A 24,591-nucleotide genomic window follows, 5' to 3' on the forward strand; every position below is an offset into this window, starting at 1 on the left:
CTCTCTCTCTTCCTCTTTCTCCACATTTCCTAAAGCAAAGATTCCTTACAAAATGTCTGCCATCTAGCTTGCACTGCAGGCAAACCACTCCTCTTTTCTCTTTCCTGTTTATTTCATCCCTCCCACTGCCACGATTACCATGACCAGTCCCACTGAGAAAAGAGAACAGTAAATCTAGATTTTTTTCTTTGTCCTTATTTGGATATGTTTTCTGCTTCTTAACAAGACATACAAAACGTCTAGTAGTAAACGTTTTGTAACATATGAATTCTCCGTTTTCTGATCAAGTTTTGTCAAGTCAATTGTTAATTTGTTCCTGAATTACGAATACTCTCACTTCCCTCCTCCAAATAGTCAATGAACACTCTCTGAAAGGCTTTGTAATGTTAAATTCATTCTCATTGGTTACTGTCACAGGGTAAAAAGTTTCCTTTGTATCAAAACATTTATTGCAGCAGAGGCAACTTAGCTTTAAAGAGGCTCACATGTTGAAGGTAAACAATGAAAATAGACAGTGGAAATTTCCAAGCCATGTCATCAGCTAAGCAGCTACTCACCATTTTGTCTGCTTGTCCTTCGACTKACGATGAGGATTCAGACACAAGGGAGAAGTGCAGGAAAAAGGGAGAGCCAGGGCTTATATACACAAGGATGTGAAGGGGGCTGGCAGTAAACCACAGAAAGCAGCTGCATAGTTTATTGGCGGGAGGGAACAGCAGTTAAGAGAAAAAAAGAGGCAAGTTCCTGCCATTGCTTTTCATTATAGCCACCTTAAAACACATTTATACCGTGTTTAGGGCGTTGCAAAAACACTTACAAGTTCTGAAGGTATCAGTTTAATTCCCCTGTCTGACCTTTTATGCAATTTTTAATGGTCTCTATATGTTCATGTATATTTGCGAACAATACCTAAAATGCTAGAATTACTTTTGTTTGTTACCTTGAATCATTTACAAGCACAAATTTTACTGTAATAAACTTTTGCAATTGTTTCTGCACACTTGCCTTCATGGCCAAATTTATGAAGTGAATAATTTAATGAATAATCACACAAAGTTCAATTGGATGGAATAAAAATTATTTTTTATTGATGGCATTAAACATGGCAGACGTAAGCTTTAATTATAGAACAAGTGGAGAACACATAATGACAATGCTAATGGTACACTGGTTTTTATGTATATAATTTGTGATCAGTTCAAAACAGAGTTAAAACATTGAAACAACTGTATAGTACAGCATAACACAAGACTAGACAAAATAAAACTGCCCTAATAGAATCACAAAGCTGTTATTCATACATGCATGCAAAACTGAACTGGGATCTTATTGTTGCTACAGCCCGCTGTCTGAGAATGAGCTGCACAAACAACCCCAGCCAGTGAGGACATCAGTTATTCTCTATGGTTCTCACTCTAACTGAGTCACAGCTGAACGGTACGTAGAAACTGACATAGGAGTCCTTTCATAACTTGCATTCCTCATGGGAGAGGATACTGGGGGGGAGGGGAACAAAGTGGAGGGTTTGGTGTAAGTTTTCTAGCCAGACATAAAAGCTAAAAGAAATGCTCAAACAAAAAAACAACCGCGTTCTGTTTAAAATGGAAACATTTTGATGGCACCACACCAAACGATTACAAATACAATCAGTACATTTTCAAAATAGACAATGCTTGGACAAGTGAAATTAAATTTATTTTATTACTGAGTGCCACAATGTGCAGTTTATGCCTTTCAAATGTAAGATCATTGGGATTTGATTTGAATAAATATGTTGAGTTTTCATCTATTTCATAGTTTTGTTTGTGTGTTAAGCAGGTCCTTAGCCAAAAGAAAAATTGCCTACTTTATTGGTAGCTGAACAAAAGTTTCATCAGCAAAAAAGTTGGGTACACAATCATATCTGGATATCAAAAAAAAAAAAAAACGGAGATGGAAAAAACGTAGTTTGACTTATTTTCCACAGTTGTCCTATTTTGAACCTGCATAATGGAATTAACTTTGGATTAATATGTAACCACATTTACAAATGTTGGATAGGGTCTCTGTTTTTTATATTTCAACTTGTTTTAGTTGAAAGCATGCTTAGTATTCCTCTTCATCATTCTCGTCATCTACGTTGTCAGCACCCACCTCTTCATAATCCTTCTCCAAAGCAGCCAAATCTTCTCTGGCCTCTGAGAACTCTCCCTCCTCCATTCCCTCTCCAACATACCAATGGACAAAGGCTCTCTTGGCATACATGAGATCAAACTTGTGGTCGAGCCTGGCCCAGGCCTCAGCGATGGCGGTGGTGTTGCTCAGCATGCACACAGCTCTTTGCACCTTAGCAAGGTCTCCTCCAGGAACCACAGTTGGAGGCTGGTAGTTTATCCCCACCTTGAAACCTGTGGGACACCAGTCCACAAACTGGATGGTACGTTTGGTCTTGATAGCGGCAATGGCCGAATTGACATCTTTGGGTACAACATCGCCACGATACAGCAGACAGCAAGCCATGTATTTACCACGACGTGGGTCACATTTCACCATCTGATTAGCTGGCTCAAAGCAGGTGTTAGTGATGTCAGCCACAGACAGCTGCTCATGATAGGCTTTCTCAGAAGAGATCACAGGGGCGTAGGTGGCCAGAGGGAAGTGGATTCGAGGATAAGGCACCAAGTTGGTCTGGAACTCTGTCAGGTCAACATTCAGGGCTCCATCAAAGCGGAGAGATGCTGTGATTGAAGACACAATCTGACTGATGAGCCTGTTCAGGTTGCTGTAGGTTGGCCTCTCAATGTCAAGATTTCTGCGGCAGATATCATATATGGCCTCATTGTCCACCATGAAGGCACAGTCGGAGTGCTCCAGGGTGGTGTGGGTGGTCAGGATGGAGTTGTAAGGCTCCACTACTGCTGTAGAAACCTGGGGTGCTGGATAGATGGCAAACTCAAGCTTTGACTTTTTCCCATAATCAACAGACAACCTCTCCATTAGCAGGGAGGTAAAACCAGAGCCGGTACCGCCACCAAAGGAGTGGAAGATGAGGAAACCTTGCAGACCAGTGCACTGATCAGCCTGAAAATCACATATTCATATTTTTTAAAATAACCAAATAGTGATATGCTTGCACATTACAAACTAGTGACCTTAGCTCTCGTAGACTCACCAGTTTACGTGTTCTGTCCAAAACAAGATCTATGATCTCCTTGCCAATGGTGTAGTGACCACGGGCGTAGTTGTTTGCAGCATCTTCTTTTCCTGTAATCATCTGTTCAGGGTGGAACAGCTGACGGTAGGTTCCTGTACGCACCTCATCTGTAAATGAGCAATAAATTAACAAAACAAATAGACAACAATACATATAAATATATAAATATTGCTACGTATACTTAACATTAAAATACTCTAGCATCACACTAAATGATGGCACAAGGAAACTTACAACATATAAAGCAGGTAATTATTCATTTGTACATATTTAAACTATGCTAATAAATTGTAGAAAAATACAAAACACTCTCAAATTCTCAAATGCCCATGTATAGATTTAACATATATAAAAGATATCTGTCACTTACCAATGACAGTGGGCTCAAGGTCGACAAAGATGGCCCTGGGAACATGTTTTCCTGCCCCTGTCTCACTAAAGAAGGTATTGAAGGAATCATCCCCTCCAGTGGTCTTGTCATTTGGTATTTGTCCATTTGGCTGGATCCCATGTTCCAGACAGTACAGCTCCCAGCAAGCATTACCAATCTGAGCCCCAGCTTGGCCCACATGAATGGAGATGCATTCACGCTGCAAACACAACAATAAATGTAACTTTACTTAAGCATACTGCTTTCTATAGAGTTAGACATAATACAAAAAAAAAATCACCAAAATCTAAAATAGAAACTTGGTATGTCCAACTTACCATATTTTCTGTCTCTTGCCTGACGTTCAGGTATCAGAAAGAGGATAGTGTTGGAAACGCCTATGGTACGCTGCTTTTATATACAGCACGTACAGCTATAATATACTGTGATTCAACCTGAGATGAAATCAGAGAACTTTACTTGTGAAACCAGGATAAGATCGCCCATTTTACAAACACACACACAATGCTAAAGGAGGTCACCACCCTGCTCATTATGTGTGGTGTTTTGTTCCCGTGTGTGTGCACCTCAAATTTCAGAAGGCAGAAGCAAAACCACAGATTCAGAGGTTGGGAAGTTAAATCTTGAAAACAAAAAGTCTTTTGGCTCTGAAGTTATGTTTTTGTGTTGTATTATATTAAATCAAACAGAATGGAGAAAAGGTCTTTCTCAAAGAGCAGCAATATAGGTCCTCAACATTATTGTTTTTAATGTTTTAATTTCCCAATAAGAGCAAGAAGAATAATGTCAACCTAAACATTTGATCAACAGGATGACTAACATTTAAGATAAGTATCCTAAATCTTTATTATAGTTTGAAGTGATACTTCAAAGGTGAAACCTATACAAATATATTCTGACTTTTAAAGTTCCTAAAGTGGAATAAAATACATGTGAAATGCCTCACCGGACCCTAGGTTGTATAATGTAGAAAAGACAATAATGACCTCTTATGTTGTGCCAAAAACAAAATTCAACAACATAAAATAAAGAAGCCCCAGAACACCTAAACTTTTACTTTGATTAATTTAAATTCCTTATGTCATGTGTTTCTTATTCGGCTAGTAGCCAAAACCTAAACTTAGTAAACTGCCATGGTCTTGTCAGGTTTTCTGCCAGGTTTTTAAAACAAGTCAAACTACTTTCGAGATCAGGATGCATCCACATTACTGGTACTTTAAACTACATGGGGCTGTTGACTCAGCAAGAGCCTGTGTGTCTGATAAATCAATGAAAGTGTCTCTGGTTAATAGAAAGCTCAAGCCCTTGTGAATGAGCACTGAACAAATAGCTGAATGTTTTGAAGTTTTTTGGTGATACAGATAAGGGGACCAAGGTTAAAGTGATACTTCATTGTCAGGCAACTTTTTTTCTCCTTCTCATGTGAACATATGTATTAAAGCATGAAATTGCAAAGAAATTGGTATGTACTATGAATGTGCAAAGTTATGTCATTTGAATGTCATTAAGGTGTACATTTTAACAGAACACCTTAATAAAAACCCTATGAAATAGTAAAAAAAAAAAAAGAGAGAGAAACACACAACCTATTTTTTCCATCTACCATATTTATGCTCCACACTAGCCTCCTAGAGGTGTTGGTTCAGTCATAAATCTCTGATTGACTTCCACTGTGTGAAGCCTGTCAGAAATAAAAGCTTTGAAGTTGTCTAATCATGCCTCCCACAGCTTTTAGTTCATGGACTGTAAAGCTTTCGATGCAGTAGTGAATGCACTGTTTGCTTAATTTCATGTACAAGACATTCTGTAGCTTAGGTAAACAGAAGCTACCGCCAGCCATTTCCTCCCTACAATGGCCAAAGTTCTCTTATGTTCCTCCTTTCTGTTTCTTGCAGTGAACACAAGAATAAAGGTAAGTTCCAGAAATGTCTACAGGTGTTTAGATATTCCTCTTTACCTAACTTGCCATGTAGGGAGAAGATTTGATTGACTCTTTCCCTCTTGCTGTTTAAAATTTCTCTATAAATGTTTCTTTAAGCCTGTTGGGGTAAGATGTTTTGGTTGCTACATGTGTAGACAAGAAAGTAGCAATGACCAGACTTACTAAATAACACAATTGTAAAATGAACATAAATTTAATGGTCATGCAAAGGACTCATGCAAAAAATGCCGCTAATTTTATATTTTATATCCTTGCTGTTTTCTAATACATATTAAGTTATTAAAGGTGCTCTTGCCAGAATTATAACCACATACATTATGAATCAAATCATCAAGAATTTAAAATACAAAGGATRAATTGCTTTAGTAACAAGTCAGCAGCTTTTGGACACTGGCCTCGTGTAAAGAAGAGCTACAAAGTATCAAAGGACAGTTTGGCGCTCAACAGGACGTACATGGATTAGACAGCAGGAACCTGAGATAAAGTAATTTTCTTCCTTCAAAACCCATTTTCAACTATTTGGGAGGTCTAGGAATCTGTGTAGAAAAGAAATAGTGAATTCTTAACATAAGGACTGCGTTATGCCAACATTGAAAAATATTAAGACTATTCGTGTGAGGTTGCTTCTTTTCTACGAAGGGAGTCAGCTCACTCACAGCTCTGCCTGAAAATGCTGCATTGACCACAGAAAGAATGAGATTAAAATGGCCAGTGATCCAAGAACATTTTGCTAATAAACAATATTTTCTCCAGCATGACAGAGCACGTCACAGTCGTCATCACTGTGAAACACAAGTCTCCCTAGATTTTCATCTGTACTGAGAACATTTTTGATGCTCTCAATTCATTTAAAACGTTTCTTCCAACAAGACTGTGAAATCCGTGAAAATTCTGTTTATTTTCTCCATCTCCATTTCCTTGACTATGACTGTAGATGACACATCAAACTACTGTTCACACAAACTACGACCTCTAGTGTTCACAATTTAAAACTAAAAAATAGTTTTCAATACCAGTCTGAAAAGGTTTGAGTAGGTCCTGCCCTGCGCCCTGTCCAATGTGAACCGTGCATGTATATCTGGCGCCTTGCACTGCTGCTTATTCCAACTGCGACCCCTTGTGTTTAACAAGCCACACTGCAAATACGATTAAATGTCAGTTGTTGTTTGTTTTTTTCGAGAAGGTTAGATCTGATTTTGGTTTTCATTTATTTATTTATTTTCCAGCGGAATGAGTTTGGGTGAGGACTAACATTCCTACCTCAAAACAACCTGTGCGTGCTCGAAATGCACGTCCACGTCAAATTGACAGATGGGTGTGGCATGCATCACAGCAGTTCGTGGCAGCTCTTGGCACCTGGCAGAACCTACTCACCAGGACCACGTTGAGGGCCGCTGTGAGACGCTACGAAAGCAAAGCTCAGTCTGAAAAAGTCCTCTTTTTTGCGGTTACTCTTCTAAAACCATGGTAAGTATAATCATGTATGCCTTTCACTCCAAAGTTTTGTTTGTATGATGTCTCTTCGGAATTTGGATAGATCGTGCTAAAATGATACAATAGTCCTTATGTGCTTCCTAGTGTGGCCTGCTGGAGCAGGACCCCTCTGTCAGACCGTCAGTAAAAGCTGAGCTGGATGTGAGAGCAGGTGCTGATGACTTGTCTATATTGTCATTATCAGGTGAATGAAAAACATTAAAAAGACATCCAATATACAAAATGTCTGTTTGCATTCCCAACATTACTTAAATGCATTTGTTTTATGTGAACCAAAATAAAAAAATGCTTGTTTCTATGAAGTAACATTTTTTAAAAACTAAATATGATTGTAGAAGCAGTGTAGTTAGATGGTTAGGTGATAAGAACACGTCAGGTGACAAACCAGTTGCAACTAAGATGACGCAAATAACTCTGCAGAACAGGAAATACTTCTTCTGAGTTCACTGGAATATGTTTCTCCAGAAGCTTTAAGAATTAGAATAAATACCATTTTGCAGTTGTAGAAGAACACTTTCATGTCTGTTTAAGTTGGCCCATCTAGCAGATAAACTTTAGTCATTTTACTGTTTAAAATTATGTTTTTACCACATTTTTGCCCTCTGTGTTCTGTTTGCACTGTGTACTGTAAACACAGCTTGTTAGAGACAGAATTGCTGTAAAAGACGAAATGTCATCAGTGTTTACCGAGTACACTGGTGCTGTATGTTTGCCCTGCCAAAGAAAATTAGATGCATAACATTTAGTTCCTTTGTTGTTGGTGTAGTAATTTTTGATCATATAAATGTTAAAATTGTAGAGTTGGATGGGAAAAAAATCAATCTTCATTTTGACCAGTTGTGTTTAAGGTGTTTCCCACCCAATTCCCACATGATTACTGTTGATTATGATGGGCAAGTAAAACAAATTACCCATTCAGCCTTATTTCGTAATAAATTCAAAACAGGGAACTTTACTTTGGAAATTGCCTGTACTGTTAACAGCTGCTACCATCAGCACTCACTTTGCAGCCTATTGTAAGCAACAGTGGTTATAGTTTTTATTTGTAATGTACAACATTGCTTAAGAAACTGTTAACCAATAAAACTTTTGCATCCAACTTTTGGTTCCTTTACATCTTACAAGTATCACCTCAGTAAACTCTCAAAGAGTGAATCACCAATCTAAGTTCTCTAAATGCCACATGCTGACAATTTAAAGTATTTTTACAATTGGGCCTTCAAGTTTATTGTGTTTTTTGTGACATTAAAAAACATCTTTGATTGAAAAATACAGTTTGTGTTTCATTTGAAAATTAAAAGTCTGAATACATTGGGAGAAGGTCCTCTGAAATCAGCACTCCAAAGGAGAAAAATGTCAGCCACAACCCTAAACTCCCTTAACTACCATCAATTTAAAACCCATTGATGGAGGCAACAGGCACAGAAGGAGACAAATACATTGTTGCTTGGTTACCAACCACATCAGTTGACAAATCCTACTGTTCTGTCATACAACTAGAACATGGAGCAGACCTTAATCTTTAAGATCCAAGTTCCAACTTTCTAGATGACTCCAGTACAGCAAAAAAAGGGGTAACTGTTCCAGGTAGAGTTTTATATTTATCATGTACATAGTTGATACCAAAGTTCAGATATGTCAGATGAAACACTGGGTGCCTTTAAATCTCAACTTAAACCCCACCTGTTTAGAGTTGCTTATGGCTAAATTAGGGTTAGAGTGTGGGTTTTGATATCTTCAATGTTTTTAATGTTTTTATCTTTACTTTTTATCTATTTATTAATTTATTTTTATTTCTCTTTCTCACCGTTTACGCTGTGTTTAGTTTGATGTAAAGCCCCAAAGGAGAGGCGCGGGTACTGTCCCCCACTCATAGAAAACGTGGGTTAGAGTCCCAGTTAAACAGCGTATAACTGAAGTCCTACGGGGTTTAGAGTCCAAGTTGACAGCATTTCAACTAAAAACCTAAAGGTTGGAGTCCTTGTCAAACAGCGTTTTGACTAAAGTCCCAGAGGGTTAGAGTCCCAGTTAAACGACGTTTAACTGAAGTCCTAAGAGGGGTGTGGGTTTTAATGTTTTTATCTTTTTTAATCTTTTTTTTTTCAAAATCTCTTTCTCTTTCTTACTGTTTATTCAATGTCACATGCTGTTTTTTATTATATAAAGCTCTTTGAAATGCCTTGCTTCTGAAATGTGCTATACAAATAAAATTTGGTTGATTGCATTTGAATTGCAACTGCTAACCTGATGTACCAGCCAACAAACAAGCATGAGTTCACTTCTACTTGTAGCATCTACATGAAATCTAGGGACATCTGCTACCATGACCATCTTGGTTTTGCTTCCACCTAGTGGCTGAAATGCATAATAACACTATTTCAAACCTTTTGAAGTTGCTCATAAAGTCTTTATTCTGTTGCAGCGTGAATGCATCTCTGTCCATGTGGGCCAGGCGGGTGTGCAGATGGGTAACACCTGCTGGGAGCTCTACTGTCTGGAGCATGGTATCCAGCCAGACGGCCAGATGGAAAGCAGTTCCCCCACAGGTCGTGATGACTCCTTCACCACTTTCTTTAGTGAGACAGGTGCTGGGAAATATGTCCCAAGGGCAGTTTTTGTTGATCTGGAGTCCACTGTGATTGGTCAGTATTTTTTATTTCTTTTATTATTTTATTTCTTTTCATATATATATATATATATATAAGTACATTTTTGGGAGTTGTTTACTTCTTTTCTTGGGATACGTAAATGTCAAATTGTCAAAATTTTGCTAATTTTCACTGATTAGATTGATCTAACAGTCATATGTTTATTTTTCTAAATTATCAGATGAAGTGAGAACAGGAAAATACCGTCAACTCTTCCATCCTGAAAACCTGATCTCTGGAAAGGAGGATGCTGCGAACAACTATGCCCGAGGTCACTACACTATTGGCAGAGAGATTATTGATTCTGTCCTGGACAGGATCCACAAACTGGTAAGGCACTTGAATCATATTTTTATTTGGACCTAAATTCTAAGAACATTACAGAGTTAGTCTGTCAATGATCATATCCAATCAAACTCAGCAACAGTCCATGCAAGAAATAACACAGGCTGTTAGAATAGTTTGATTAGTATTTATGTTTCTGCATCTACAGGCTGATCAGTGCAGTGGTCTCCAGGGATTCTTGGTATTCCACTCTTTTGGTGGTGGAACAGGTTCTGGTTTTACCTCTCTGCTCATGGAAAGACTCTCTGTTGACTTCGGCAAGAAGTCAAAGCTTGAGTTTGCCATCTACCCGGCACCCCAGGTTTCTACAGCAGTAGTGGAGCCTTACAACGCCATCCTGTCTACCCACACCACCCTGGAGCACTCCGACTGTGCCTTCATGGTGGACAATGAGGCCATCTATGATATCTGCCGCAAGAACCTTGATATTGAACGTCCAACCTATACCAATCTGAACCGCCTTATCAGTCAGATTGTGTCTTCAATCACAGCATCTCTCCGCTTTGACGGAGCCCTGAATGTTGACCTGACAGAGTTCCAGACCAACTTGGTGCCTTATCCTCGTATACACTTCCCTCTGGCCACCTACGCTCCAGTTATATCTTCTGAGAAAGCCTATCATGAGCAGCTGTCTGTGGCTGAGATCACAAATGCCTGTTTTGAGGCAGCTAATCAGATGGTGAAGTGTGACCCGTGTCGTGGTAAATACATGGCCTGCTGTCTGCTGTATCGTGGCGACGTTGTACCCAAAGACGTAAATGTAGCCATTTCTAATATTAAGACCAAACGCACCATCCACTTTGTGGATTGGTGTCCCACAGGTTTCAAGGTGGGGATAAACTACCAGCCTCCAACTGTGGTTCCTGGAGGAGACCTTGCTAAGGTGCAAAGAGCTGTGTGCATGCTGAGCAACACCACCGCCATMGCTGAGGCCTGGGCCAGGCTCRACCACAARTTTGATCTCATGTATGCCAAGAGAGCCTTTGTCCAYTGGTATGTTGGAGAGGGAATGGAGGAGGGAGAGTTCTCAGAGGCCAGAGAAGATATGGCTGCTTTGGAGAAGGATTATGAAGAGGTGGGCACCGACTCATTTGAAGAAGAAGAGGAAGGAGATGAATATTAAATAAAAAGTAAGATATTGTCATTTATTAAAGAATGGAACCCACTTCTTGCATATTTTCAAATATTTGGTTTGTAGTAATCACCATTTTAAACTGCTTCTTGACCTCTTTTTATTGTCCCAGTGAAGTTCTGTTTTTTAGTGTTTGGCTGGTCTTTTATTCATATCAGAACATTAAAACATATTAATCTTATTTTTGACTTTGTTGTTGTTCAATAAATGCTCATGCTAAAGAAAATAATTTGTTTTTGTTTGTACATACCCATAGTCTTATGTCTTTCATGGCTTGCCTTTAAAGCCCAATCACAATCCATATTCTCAAAAGGCTTTCCCAAGCATACAAGTTGAGCTTAGGTTTTGTAGCATAACAATTTGAGGTATAAAAATAAGTATTTGTATCTGTAAACAATTTTACTTCATATCTTACATTAAGCATTAGCTATGGCATTTCATCTAGCATCATTAAACTTTAGTTATTCTCAAGTTAAAAAAATATGCTATAATGTATGTATTTAAATTACATTTTATGTCTAACTGGGAGGAAAAATGATAAACGTGAAGGTTGTTGAGAGAAAGAAAATGTAGAACACACATTAATCGCATACATGAGCCTGAAAAAGACGGATTAAGAAAAATAAGGACATGACATGAATGGGGGCTTAAATGAATATTGGTAACAAGGAAACATAGATGATACTTTTAGATTAAAGAGAGCAATGTTTATCTTCATAATGCAAAATGTATATAAAAAATACAGTCGAATGGTGTAAGTTATATTGATACGCACTAATGTGCAGTAGATGGCGTACTCATCTGAAAGTTGCTTACGATCCGCCATAATAGAAAAGAAGAAGAAGTTCTTGGTAGTTGCTTGGCAACTACAGACGCTTTCCCAGCTTCCGGAAATGCGTGGCTGGGAGGAAAAATGGCGTATAGCCCACTGCATATGCCTCTTATATGTGTGGCATCAACGAATTCGTTTAGCCCGTTCTTTTTGTCTATTTTCGTCGCTTTTGCAGGATTACAAACAATACAATCTGAAGATGAGTTCAGTGCGAGCCGCACGGCTTCAGTGTCAATTTCTGCAGCAAGGGATCTTCGGTGAGTTTATTGTCCTAGCTTGTCAGAAATGCTAAATTGAAGATTGTCGCTTTTTCTTTACAAGTTGGTGTTTACTTTGATTTGTACGTCACTATTTGGCAACAGTCTTCGACTTTTAAGTGTTTACCTCGTGTCTATTATTCGAGCCCTCTTCCTCCGACGAGCGTTACACATGATTCCTTTAAAAACGTTATCTTAATCTCTTTCTACCTATACGACTTAGTAACCCTTTTTATGTGTATGCCTACCTAGGTTAACCTAACATCATTGTGCTGTATATGTATTCGGCATAGAGAATAAATGATAAAATATTATTTCATGGACCTTAATCTAGACCTAGTATTAATTTGTCCCTACAGTGGTAAAATTGCCCGCAATAGTTGAAAACTTTGTTTTTTTGTCCATCGTCAAAAGGTGACGTGTTCGATCAAACCTAATCTTATGATTTGTAAGAACACTATAAGCAAAATGTAGACTTGATCTACAACAGGTATAATTGTAAAGTTAGTACTAAAATGTATCTCTATTTTTATGTTTTTTTGTTTGTATGTTTTTTGCATATCAGGTACCTTTTATATGACGTAAACCCACCTGAAGGGTTTAATTTGCGAAGAGATGTCTACATCCGCATGGCCTCACTGGTCAAGACTTTGAGGAAAGAGGGGGATGACTGGGTATTGGTCCTCCCCCCTTGGGGTCGACTCTATCACTGGCAAAGTCCTGATATCCACCAGATTCGTATCCCATGGGGAGAGTTCTTCAGCCTGACCAGCCTGCAAGCCAACGTACCTGTTATTGAGTATGAGGAATTTATTGCTGGTGAGAACACCAATTTGCACATTTTAAACTATACTGTTGATATAAATGTCAACTCCAGTGTGCCAAACTGAACTTGTTCCCTTTTTCAATTTAGAAAATGGAGGCCCTTTCATAGACCAGGTGCTTGTGCTACAGAACTATGCCGAGGGATGGACTGATGGAAAATGGGAGGAAAAAGTTGATGAGCGTTCATGCATTGAGAAGCTACTGTACACCAAAGATAAACAGGGCTACTACAGGTAAAACAATAATACAATACAAATCAAGTTTTCATAGTCCATGACCAAGAGGCTATATGTGTAATATACACCAGCTTGAGAGCACAGTAGAAATGATAAAGAATAAATGTCAAGTAAATAAATTCATCTTGATGAAATGTTTAATCAGACATGTAGAAACAGGCTCTTTTTCGGCACTATTCTGTGTGTTTCTGCAGGGGCTGGTTTTGGGGCTATGAAGAAACAAGGGCTCGAAATGTGACATGTTTATCAGCTCAAGGCCATGCATCCATCATGGCCCCAGTTCTTCAGAAAAACTTCACAGCAGTGTAAGTCCACAAATATATCTCACATTCCTCAAACATAAATATTTTCTGAAATACCATATACAATTACACATTTTTAATCCAAAAAAATGATAAAATCCAAAGAAAAGAAAATATTGAATATAATGATATAAATCATAATTCCCAAATACATTGGGGTGAATCAGTTTTGTTTAACTTGAAATGCTTCTGCATTGAATTTACTGTTAAACTGTTGAAACTACGTCATGATCTCACTTTAGCACTGACGATGCTCCAGTTAGTTTTCCAGAAATCAGAATCCTCCAGTTTTCCTTGACTGACATATCGGTAATCAGCAGCTCAAATACTGAAAAAAAAAACAATTGTGTTTTTCTTTAGCTATTTTTTATTATTATTTATCATATCTAAGAATGCTCACCAATGTGAATATACTTTGATGCACATCTTGACAATAATTAATAAAAGTCTGATCAAAGTTAGAGGCTTATGCTGTGATCCATAAATTAGAATTACTTTGTAGTTCCTTTATTTTTTGTGGGATACAAAACTGCTATTATTTGGATAAAAGGACAATTATGTGTTTCAGTCCTTAGGGGGGAAGAAACAGAATCAGGCAAAATTTAAATCTAACTAAAAAAAGGTTCTACTCTATCAAATACTGAGAAAGATTAGGTGCAAAATTCCTGCAAAGGTAACCCATCCCTATCCTTTGTTTGTGTCCAGGGAAGAATGATCTGAATTCTTTGTTGTTTTAGAGTGATGTGTCTCTGTTTGTTCTCGTTGGCCTTACTGAAACTCAGATTCAATCAACTTGTTTGGGCATTGTTGTGTGATGTTTTTTTCTGTTTTTTTTAGCTCAGTCATGCTTGACAGAGCAGAGACTCTCCTACATGATCACTATGCTGGAAAAGACTACTGGAATGTAAGTAACACTACCTCTGTATTATACGTTTTGGTCTACAAAAGGATGATTTTTGTTTGTTTTTTTCCTTAATAACAATTTAGGTTAATGTTGACTTATCCTGGGGCATTGCTCTTCTCTCGCTGAGAAAGCCCATGTAACATTTATTTGCATGCTAAAGGATGTTTTCTGTTAGGTAATACAGAGATATTTACATTTATTTCGCCTCATTTAGACCCGGCGCAGCATGGTTTTTGCCAAGCACCTGCGTCTCATAGGGGATGATTTCAGAGCAAAATATCTGAACTCCACAGATGACACAGACCGCACACTATATAATGAAGACTGGACCCACATGAAAGTGAGTCATTGTGTACTCTATTATCACATATCTGCTTCCTAGAAAATTTCATGTTATGAAATGTTTGCCATATGACCATAGTCACAACCTTGTGGGGGGATATTTTGTCTCTTTCAAGTAGATGGATTATATAATGTATTGATCTATGTAAAACCACTACCCTTTTTGACAAGAAAACAGAAGTAATGACTCCATGGGACGGACAATTAGCAATACAAACAGAAACCAGCTAAATATATTTTATCTCAGCCAGTTAAAAAAATAAATAAATAAAAGAAACAAATGTTTGTTAGAGTGTATTTTTTCACAGCTTTCAGTCTACAATAATTCCATTTGATCAAATTTTGAAATCTCAATACAACACCTTCTGATGCTCTCATGATGGTTGAAGCAGTAAAGTCCCCATTCAAGCTAGAAGTTTTTAGCATTTTAGAACATCTGGAGATCAATTTGAGATCATTTTAGATCATCAGTACTTCTTTTCCTAGGTGATGATGAAGAATAAGATATTACCCGTCCCTGTTTAGTTATCTGATTGCTTATTGAACCAGCAAATTCTGCAATTTGAGGGGGTGACAAATCACAGCACTGGGATTTCAGCACAATCCCAGTGCTGAAAATTATCCTGATTACATAGGACCTTGTAGAAGGAATTATGTTTTTTTTATATCTTTTCATGTACACGACAACAAATCTCAGTATGTATTTTATTATGATAAAGCCTCTCAAAATAACATGGAATTGTGAAGTAGAAGGAAAAAACAAACACCCAGAAAAACAGTGCAACACCTTTGGAAAAATATTGGCAGCATCATGTCGAAGGTGTGCCTTTTTTTCTTAGCAGATCTAGCTTAATGTAACATAAGTCTATATTGTTGCTCTACATAATTGTTAGACACAGTTATGTAGAGCAGAACTAGCAATAATTCAACAATTTAAACTTGTTCCTTTAAATTCCTGTCAGTCCAAGCCTGGCTCTGCTATCGGAGGTCCATATATTGGGGTTCATCTTCGCAGGAAGGACTTCATCTGGGGTCACAGAGATGATGTGCCCAGCCTGAAAGGGGCAGCCAAAAAGATACGCAGTATGATGAAGAAATACAAACTTCAGACACTGTTTGTTGCAACTGATGCGGACGGAGAAGGTAAATGGCAGACCAGCTTCAATGAAAGAAATAAATCTTTCAAAATAACGTGTGTATTTGTTTCACTCATTTATGCATTGCCAATTGCTTTTGGACCTGTGTTCCTAAATATTATTTCTACTACCTGTGATTCTTTTTTTTTTTTTGTTTGTTTTTTCTGATCACATGCAAACTCTAATCCATTAGCCTTTTAGATCATGTTTGATTCAACAAGCAAATAAATCCCATAAAAAGTTATAAAGACAACAGAACAAGCAAGTGGTAATGATCTTATTATCCATGTAGAACTGAGAGAGCTGAAAAGATTGTTGCCAGACATGGTGCGGTTTGAGCCATCCAAAGAGGATCTGGAGCTGCTCAGAGATGGAGGAGTGGCTATTATTGACCAGTGGATATGTGCTCATGCAAGGTAATTTCCTTTGACAGGTTGTACTTTACTGACCACCGTTAGCGGTATTTTTCATAAAAAAAATATTTTACTTTTTTTGTTGTTTTTAGAGCTTCAAAAACTGTAGCCACTTTTAAATTGCTGCCTAGTAACCTAAGTGATTCAAACAATTTTGAAATGAGGAAGTGTAACATTTTTAAATATGCAGGTACACATACAGACCTGCCAACTTTTCATTTTACCAGAAGATAGAAGTAAATTACATGTTCATTTGAAAGCTTTTTTTAATGTGATTGACAAGCTGTCATACCCCATATTATTACTATACCATCTATTTTTTTACTTATATTAGCAATAATACTGAGGTTTTGACCAATTCTACAGCAAAGCATTATTGCCAGAGTAGGTGTTTAATGAGAATTGAATTCCTCTCTTGATGACTAAGTGAAATGCAATCATCATAGTTTGGAATGGTTTTTTTTACGTCAATGAGATCACATTACTTTTCATTTGTTTCCTTAATTTAATGACTAAAGTGGCGGTGGTAGTATACTAACAGTTGTAGGGTATGTTGCACGTTTAAATTTTTGATTATCAGCATTATGGTCAAATTGCAAATGGTAGGCTTTAAGCTAAAACACATTTTTAATACAGCATGTAAAACTAAAACATGTACAGTTGGTGAGTTGTGACTGGTAAGATACTGAATTGCTTTGTTATATGAGAGCATTGTTTTAGGACATCTGATAAGTTTCTAAATCATTGTTTTACACAATGTTTCAGGGTATAAATACTAAGCTCATAGACTGTAATGAGATCTTCCAGCCACATCTTCAGATTGTCAGTAAAAATCACCCAACTTGATAAGCTGGACAGGGTGACTCGTGCTGTTTCTCACCACAAGTGACATTCTCAAGCACCTTTATAGTCTTTTGTTCCTCTATTTGCTGTTTTTTCTCACAGATTTACTTAATTTATATCTTTAATTGTTTGTTTCCAGGTTCTTCATCGGGACATCCGTTTCCACCTTCTCTTTTCGGATTCACGAAGAAAGAGAAATCCTGGGGTTTGATCCCAAAGCCACGTACAATCGATTCTGTGGAGACTCTGAGAAAAAATGTGAACAGCCCACACACTGGAAAATTGTTTATTAACTTTACCTCCGCCTCTTCTAAAGCACAAGTGCCAAAAGCAGTATTACGACTGACGGATTTATAAAAAAAGATCTGTTTGGTTATTTTCCATGGTTTCAGTGTTAGATGGCCACTGTGTTTGAACTCTGTGCTCAAAAGGCTCAAGCTCTGCTGCTCAACAGTGTAGGCTTCAGAAATGTAATTTGTATATAGTTTTATTTAGATTGATGGTCTGTGAATCTTTCATAAAAGGGTATTGTATTTCATGCATTATATTTCTAACTCACATGTGGTGTGAATTATGTTAAGTGGAGACTGACACTAGTGTATGACTATTTGATTTAGATTTGTTATTATCAAAAATGTTTTTTACTGTTTTAAGATTTATGAAGTATTTTAAGAATAATGTATATTAAAAAAAATCAAAAGCACATCAAGAGGAAGGAACCAAAGCTTGCTAGGTGTAAAGGTCTACCATCCAATGAAGATTTGTTTACAGAAAGTGTACGCAGAACTGAAATTCATTTTTTATTAAATGATTAAAGATTTGATATTATGCTTTTTTTCTAGGCACATAGTTAAATTTTAGACATGTTATCTTCATTTATAATTTTTTTAAATGAAAAAATGTTGTATAAATCCTGACATCATCATTATATATATGACAGGACGTCATCACAGAAATACTGAGAAGTAGTTCATAAGATGAGCTTGATACATGTGTACTTCTGCCAGGTGATTGCTAATTGCTGCTACTGCTAGTCTGAGGACTGAGGGGGACAGGGACCGGGGAAGCTTGGCTTGAGACTCCTGCTTCAAGAGGAACTTTGTGGAAATAGACGGTTCTTTGTGAGAGCAAGCGCCTAACCACCGCTGAATGGCTGCCATCATAGACATGACAAAAGATTCAAGGATTTCTCAGAAATGCATAAAGAATCAAAGCAGCTCTGTTCTTGATGAGGGAATAACATATATAAACCTCAAAAACATTGATTTTATGTAATATCTCTATTTTAAAGGTCAGTCTGAATCCTCATCTGCAGTCTTAGAAAAYGACCCTCTTACATAAGGTGTTTTAACTACACCTTCACTTTTTAACTACACCTTCACCTTTATGTTTGTGGCTATGAACACCACATGATATTAGCAGGACTGAAAGAAAGCTCCATAGTTATCTTGGTGACGAGGTCTCAAYCTTTTACAAAGCAATGGCCATATGTCACCTATAACCCTGTAAGGCCCAACAGTGAAGCTTTCTGTTGCTCRTGTTGTAGCTAGGCTGCTGTAGCCTCTGCTGATAAATGGAAAGAATGTGTTTGTTGTTCGGCCTGCTTGACTGCTCCTTTTTCTGGAACTTCCTTTGACATAAAGTAAAAGCTTAGTGCAARCATTCTCATAGTTATGCGTTTTTGTATAAGGAAATGTGAAACTTAAACAAATTTTTCCATTCAGCTTTTTATTCTGATCTTACCCTTAGTCTTTGTATTATKGTGGACTCTTATTCTAARACAGCTTTCATCATTTACTAGACAGGGGAATTGCTGGGAAGGAAAAAAAGTCTCAGTTTTTCCCTCATGACTTATCCCAGTGGATTCTCCTAGTTTACAGTGTAACTAATCCCAGTGGAGAATCATACCTTCTCAACAACAGCGTAGTGTGTATTTGATGCTGCCACCCTACCCTATAGCTCCAAGACTACGTTGTGGCAGCCTGGTTAAATCCAGCCCCTATTTGCTTCATACAGAGGGTCTTCGCTCTTGGCTGTTGAGAAGCGATTGCAGATATCATGTGCCAGTTTGATCTTCAGAAGTTTAACGAAAATTGTCTGCAGTGTAAACARCTGTCCTCCATTGCAAARAGAGAAGCATGGCCAACACAAACTGAACCATTCCGTTCACTTCCTCCGCTGCTGTGGCTGAAACTACAGGCGGACTACAATAATAAAAACAGCACAGAAAATTCATGTAATTGTTCACAACTTCTCCTTCTGTTCGCTAATTAGCCTCATAAATAAAATCTACCGGAGACAATCCAAGTCAAGGGGAGAAAGCTCAGAATGTGCTGCAAGTGAGAATTTTTTTTCAAGTGGAATTGCACAGGAAGGCAATGGCCTTGCTAACGTTGATATAGTTAAAGACATCTTTCTCTTGATGAAAGATGTCTCTGTGGTATCAATTCCCAGATTATTTAAGCAAGAAGTGATTATGAGCAGGTTCCAAGTCGTGTTGGCAAATTAAATAAGCATCTCCRTAAAGCAACCTGTACTGGCTTTTATCACAGCCAACACCAGCAATTAACATGACTTCACAAATCATTTCTAAAGACTATGGAAATTTATTCTTGTACCTCAAGTAAATTAATTATGTGGCTACAAATATTCAGTTTCTGCATTAAAAATATTTTGGCATTTAAAAATGTATTTTACATGAAACCACTTATTTTTTCTGAGAAAAAATTTAAACCGTTTTTTCAAGTGGATTTCCAAACCTAAGAATTTGGCTTACTTTTTTTGGAATATAATCGTGTTCAATTTGAATATTCATTCTGGTGAAGTTGGATTAACATGTTAAAGATACCGTTTGAAAATGACAACCTATGTGCAGATGTAAAGCATWCTTTTCATCAAGCCCTCATTCCTGTTTTAAAACAGATTTTGTKACGTCTATGATGTAATATTCTAATCTAAAATGYCAAGTTTTCATTAGCTGTAAGTTAAGGCTCGTCATAGTGAACAGAAATAAAGGCTTAGTGAATTAAGTYACTGACAAAAATGTGCCTCTTAATAACATTCTAATTAATATGACTGCATTTATTTATTTACTTTGATATACCATCTTAATTCTTCAAAAGTCTGTTCGCTGTTAAGACAAGTTAATTATTGTTAAAAAATAACTGAGTATAGTTACACCGTGCTTTACTGTATCTGTGACACCTTTTAACCCTCACATAATGATATCAGCATAAAAAACCGGTCTATCTACCTTAATGATGGATGACATCTTGATATTTTTGCAAAGCAAAGGTGTCACATGTCCCTCGTAACCCCACAAGGCCCAACCCAGAGTCTTTCATTTGCTCACGTTGTTACAGAAGAACTGCAATGGAAAGAATGTCTTTGTTGCTCAGCTTGCTTGACAGCTGCTCTTTTACCAGGCTTAGATAAAACTTCAGAGCAGCGCCATGCGGTTATACAACGTCTGTATAAGGAAAAGTGGTTCAACTTAAATTACATGCKTTTCATTTTGTTTTTCTTTTGTCTGAAATCCTGCCCCTTTTCTATACATAGCTGGCTGCTGCATTTCTAAATGCTTTCTTCCTTTYGTCAGTCACTTTACAATGATTTAGTGTTTGTGTATCTTGTTTCTCAGCTATTAAGAATAAATGATTTATCCCAGTGGATTCTCCCTGTGACAATGTGTGACTAATTCCTCTGGAGAATTTTACTGCCTCAGCAACAGCCTACAAAATGATTGGGAGTAACTTGATKCTTTTGTGCCACTTTGGACTGTGTAGAATAATAGCATGATTGCCTTATAACTCTTGTCTTCTGTAAGCTAAATTACACCTTACACATCTCCTTTCCCATGAGTCCGTTTTATCCRTWGGCTTATGATTTATTCTTTTACTTATTATTGCTTGTRTACGTGGTATAAAGTKCTCTACAAATCTACAACATGCAATCCTGTAATTTTGAATTTAAACAAGTTCTTAAAAGCTCCTCTACTTRTTCTGTGTTTTTAACTATGTCTATTTGTTCAAGGAAATAATGCAGGTTTTTTCTTTCATTGTTTAGAACACAGCAAGAGTACACACCCTTTCACAGATCTGCTGGCACAAAGGAGGTGCTTGTCATTCTCACGACAACTAAGAGCGTTGAATGAAGTGAGGATTGTTACGGCTACAGGCACTGCAGAGTCACGGAGGGAACGTTTTGGGCTCTGAGCTTTAGAATTTACCTGTTTTTAGGAACATTTTTCTCAGTTTACTTTAGGGAACGACTGATGGAAAGGACATCTTGCTAGGGGGTTATCTCCTGCGGCAAGATGTCCATATTTATGAGCCCGTGGACTTCACACTGCAAACAATTGAGCTGATTTACAAGGACAACAGTGCTCAGGTGGGTCAAAACTTTATGTTTACAGTAAGTTGGATTATTAAGCAATACTGTATAAATGTTTAGCGCATGGATCAATTCTAAATGCTGATTTAAAAAAGAAGAAAAGAAGAGTTCACTTTCCTTTTATTTATTAGTTTTTGCTGTGAATAGAGCTATGTCACTTTTTATATAAGAGCTGTGGTTTGCTTATCTCATTCTTAATTATAATAATAATTATTATTATTAACAACTTTATAATTGCTTTGTTGCTTTTGTTGAACATTTGTTTTCCTTGATGATGTCTTGAAAATACTTGTGTCAATTTGACTGTTTTTCCACTCATATAATGTATTACTTTTGAAGAAGACTAGGTACAGCTGATACAGTTTCTCCAGTAGCCRTGACCACATAAAAGACTAAATCGTGTGAAGAAAATGTTTTATTACATGGCATTGCATTTGTGCTTAAAAGTAACCTGTCACTAAAATACAATKTWAATGAAATGAAGAAAAGTTTTACACCCCTGGCATTTTGGAAAACCATTTCCAGAATTGTTGATTAGCTTCCTGGTTGTTTACACTGGTATGTATCTAATACAGTTATATAATTGAGGTGATGTCAAGCCCACCTTGACATCACCCATAATTTGAACTCCCCTGTATTGTGTGGCAGTCAATTATGACTGCCACACTAAAACCTTCAAAACGCCTTAAATTCAACATACCTTTAGAGAGCAATCCCTAAAGGTTTCGTTTCAGATTAACTGGAAGTCTGAAGGAAATTGTTCAAAAGAAACCTTACCAAATGTTCCGTGGATGATTACTGAATGGAGAAAAAGAGGTTACGGAGAGGTCCGTAAAAAATGTCTGGAGAAAACTCTCAGAATATTGTTTTTATTTATTTTTTTGTCCTAAAATAAATGTCRGGAAAACATTACATTATGACATGGAATGCTCCTTGGCAAGGTCTGACTCATAGAAAAAAAAATCACATGATATTTTTTGAACATTTACTTATGAGATGGTTTGTTTGATTAAGAAATTAAACTTTTACTGAAATAGGAGCTCTTATAATCCATAAAACTTGTTGTTTATTCGCATTTCGGATTATTTATATCTAACCAAATCTTTGATTCACAAAATACTATAAAACCTAATCTAATTTTATGAACAATTACATTGTTACGAAAATGTGGTCCRTGAAGATTGGCAAATTGCTTCTGAGCTTGAACTTGTAACATAGTAACTTACTTCAAATGCAAATAAAAACAGTATTTTCCGCCTCCAKCACTTGTTCCTTCAGTATGGCCTTCTTCAGTTTGTTAATCAAGTAACTTTACTCTTCAGACAACAAATAAAAGTAAATTACCATAATAACTTATTTGTATTTAACTAAAACCAAAATCTCATCTGGGTACCATTAAAACACAGTTTGAAAACCATTTAAATGGCTAATTATGAATATATGCTTTGAATTTCAGTTTGAAAAAATTTATCCATCGTGGTTCTTCAGTATAAATATGTTGTAGCTGAAAACAAAACATACTTTACTAAGAAACAGTATTTCTACTGCTTTCTATAAACTTCAATTTATTTTCGCCTAAAATGAACAATGGGAATGTCACTGAACCAATGTGTGTTTAACTTTCATTTCCTTGTTTAGCCTCCCTGGTCCCATGGCGTTCTTCAGACAGCTGAAACTTCTTCTCTGGAAGAATGGACTGGGCATCATCAGACAGCCGGTGGGTGACTTTCCACTGTAGTGGAGGCTTTCACTTAGATATTTAAATTAAACATTAAGTAGGTCTCATGTAACTTTTTGTTGAGGTATAATTTTGGAAATGAACCAACTGATTGCCATTACTGACCCCTACGATGTCATCCTAGCTGTGGTCCATTACTCTGATTGCCTGGCCTTTGATCATCTTCATCCTCATCGCTGTGACTCGGGACCATTTCCCTCCGATTGTAAAAAACACATGTGAGTATAACACTGGAGCAAATAAAGTATTTCAGAGGCCCAAGCAAAGCAAATGAAGGTATTGGAAAAACAAATGTTATTACATCGAGATCATATAAAAATTCTAACGGCAGAGGAATGAATCAATGTATTATTCTGTTTCTAGCCATTCTTTAAGGTACATTACACATTTCCAACCCTCACCCCAAAAAAATAATAAATAAATAAAATGTATTTTACGCATCTTATTTCTCTAATAGCTTTTCAAGTGTTGTTAAACATGTTTAATTGAAGATATTTAAAATAAAACACAGGATTAGTGGAAATTTATCTTCTGTCCTGCAAAGTCTTTATGAAGGACTTAAAGCTGAGAAACCAGATTTAAAATGCGCTCGACTTACTGAGCTGGTATTCAGTGTAGGACTCTGGATTGACATCTTAAAGGTCAGTCGCTTGATATTTCAGGACTTTCAAGTTTCTCAATCGGAGCAAACAAATGAAGAATTAAACTCAAACACCAACTCCTCTTAAGAATAAAGCTTGCTACACAACTATTGACTTGCTGCTTGTATGCTTTCATTTATTTAAATCCTTTGGGTAACTGTAGTTAAGAAAGGAGTGGCACACACATTCATTTGAGTGTTCACAGTCAAATAGTTTGTCAGGTTGAGGGAGAAAAAATATCTATTGTTTTGGTTGCCAGGTACTGAAATAGTTCCAGCTTTAAAAAATAATAAAAAAACAACATTATTGATAGCAATGGTGGTAATGAAGTAAACTGCATGCTTTAATATTTCAGTGTTTATGATCTGGACTGTAAATGTGTTGCGAAATAACGCTAAGGAAAGAGTACATGCTTTCACATGAATAGCTGACCAACTTCCTTTTGTGTGTTCAACCAGTTATAAAAAGATTATGTTTAATAACAACACACACTTGAAACCTAATCGTCTCTGTGGGTTTGTACGCAAAAAATAAAAAATAAAAAGACACCCACTATATTATTAGGACATTTTTCTGCTATATTTG

General features: G+C 37.0%; 5 protein-coding genes across 5 annotated transcripts in view; 3 read left to right on the plus strand and 2 right to left on the minus strand.

The window, feature by feature from the left end:
* Window positions 1-661, minus strand: part of tuba8l3 (tubulin, alpha 8 like 3) — a 2,855-nt gene extending 2,194 nt beyond the window's left edge. Inside the window, exon 1 of the mRNA XM_008403889.1 lies at window positions 558-661. Within this exon, the coding sequence (XP_008402111.1) occupies window positions 558-560 (3 nt within the window). The 5' untranslated portion in view covers window positions 561-661. The remainder of the gene's footprint in view (window positions 1-557) is intronic.
* A 405-nt stretch (window positions 662-1,066) lies between these two features.
* Window positions 1,067-3,959, minus strand: LOC103461628 (tubulin alpha chain-like). The gene is made up of 4 exons (XM_008403888.2): window positions 3,902-3,959; window positions 3,564-3,783; window positions 3,152-3,300; window positions 1,067-3,060 (listed from the first exon to the last, which is right to left on the minus strand). The coding sequence occupies exons 1-4, from the start codon at window positions 3,902-3,904 to the stop codon at window positions 2,086-2,088; spliced, it is 1,347 nt and encodes a 448-aa protein (XP_008402110.1). The 5' UTR covers window positions 3,905-3,959; the 3' UTR covers window positions 1,067-2,085.
* Window positions 3,960-6,850: 2,891 nt separating this feature from the next.
* Window positions 6,851-11,326, plus strand: LOC103461627 (tubulin alpha chain-like). The gene is made up of 4 exons (XM_008403887.2): window positions 6,851-6,993; window positions 9,443-9,662; window positions 9,850-9,998; window positions 10,162-11,326. Exons 1-4 carry the CDS (start codon window positions 6,991-6,993, stop codon window positions 11,134-11,136), a joined length of 1,347 nt encoding a protein of 448 aa, XP_008402109.1. The 5' UTR covers window positions 6,851-6,990; the 3' UTR covers window positions 11,137-11,326.
* Window positions 11,327-12,012: 686 nt separating this feature from the next.
* Window positions 12,013-20,906, plus strand: pofut2 (protein O-fucosyltransferase 2). The gene is made up of 9 exons (XM_008403886.2): window positions 12,013-12,234; window positions 12,800-13,053; window positions 13,148-13,292; window positions 13,490-13,600; window positions 14,435-14,501; window positions 14,716-14,841; window positions 15,806-15,986; window positions 16,272-16,395; window positions 17,375-20,906. Exons 1-9 carry the CDS (start codon window positions 12,059-12,061, stop codon window positions 17,526-17,528), a joined length of 1,338 nt encoding a protein of 445 aa, XP_008402108.1. The 5' UTR covers window positions 12,013-12,058; the 3' UTR covers window positions 17,529-20,906.
* Window positions 20,907-21,390: 484 nt separating this feature from the next.
* Window positions 21,391-24,591, plus strand: part of abca12 (ATP-binding cassette, sub-family A (ABC1), member 12) — a 67,039-nt gene continuing 63,838 nt past the window's right edge. The window contains exons 1-3 of the mRNA XM_008403885.1: window positions 21,391-21,624; window positions 23,266-23,344; window positions 23,490-23,583. Coding sequence (XP_008402107.1) covers window positions 23,279-23,344; window positions 23,490-23,583 — 160 coding nt within the window. The 5' untranslated portion in view covers window positions 21,391-21,624; window positions 23,266-23,278. The remainder of the gene's footprint in view (window positions 21,625-23,265; window positions 23,345-23,489; window positions 23,584-24,591) is intronic.

The sequence above is a fragment of the Poecilia reticulata genome, linkage group LG2, assembly GCF_000633615.1.
Source record: "Poecilia reticulata strain Guanapo linkage group LG2, Guppy_female_1.0+MT, whole genome shotgun sequence".
NCBI lineage: Eukaryota > Metazoa > Chordata > Actinopteri > Cyprinodontiformes > Poeciliidae > Poecilia > Poecilia reticulata.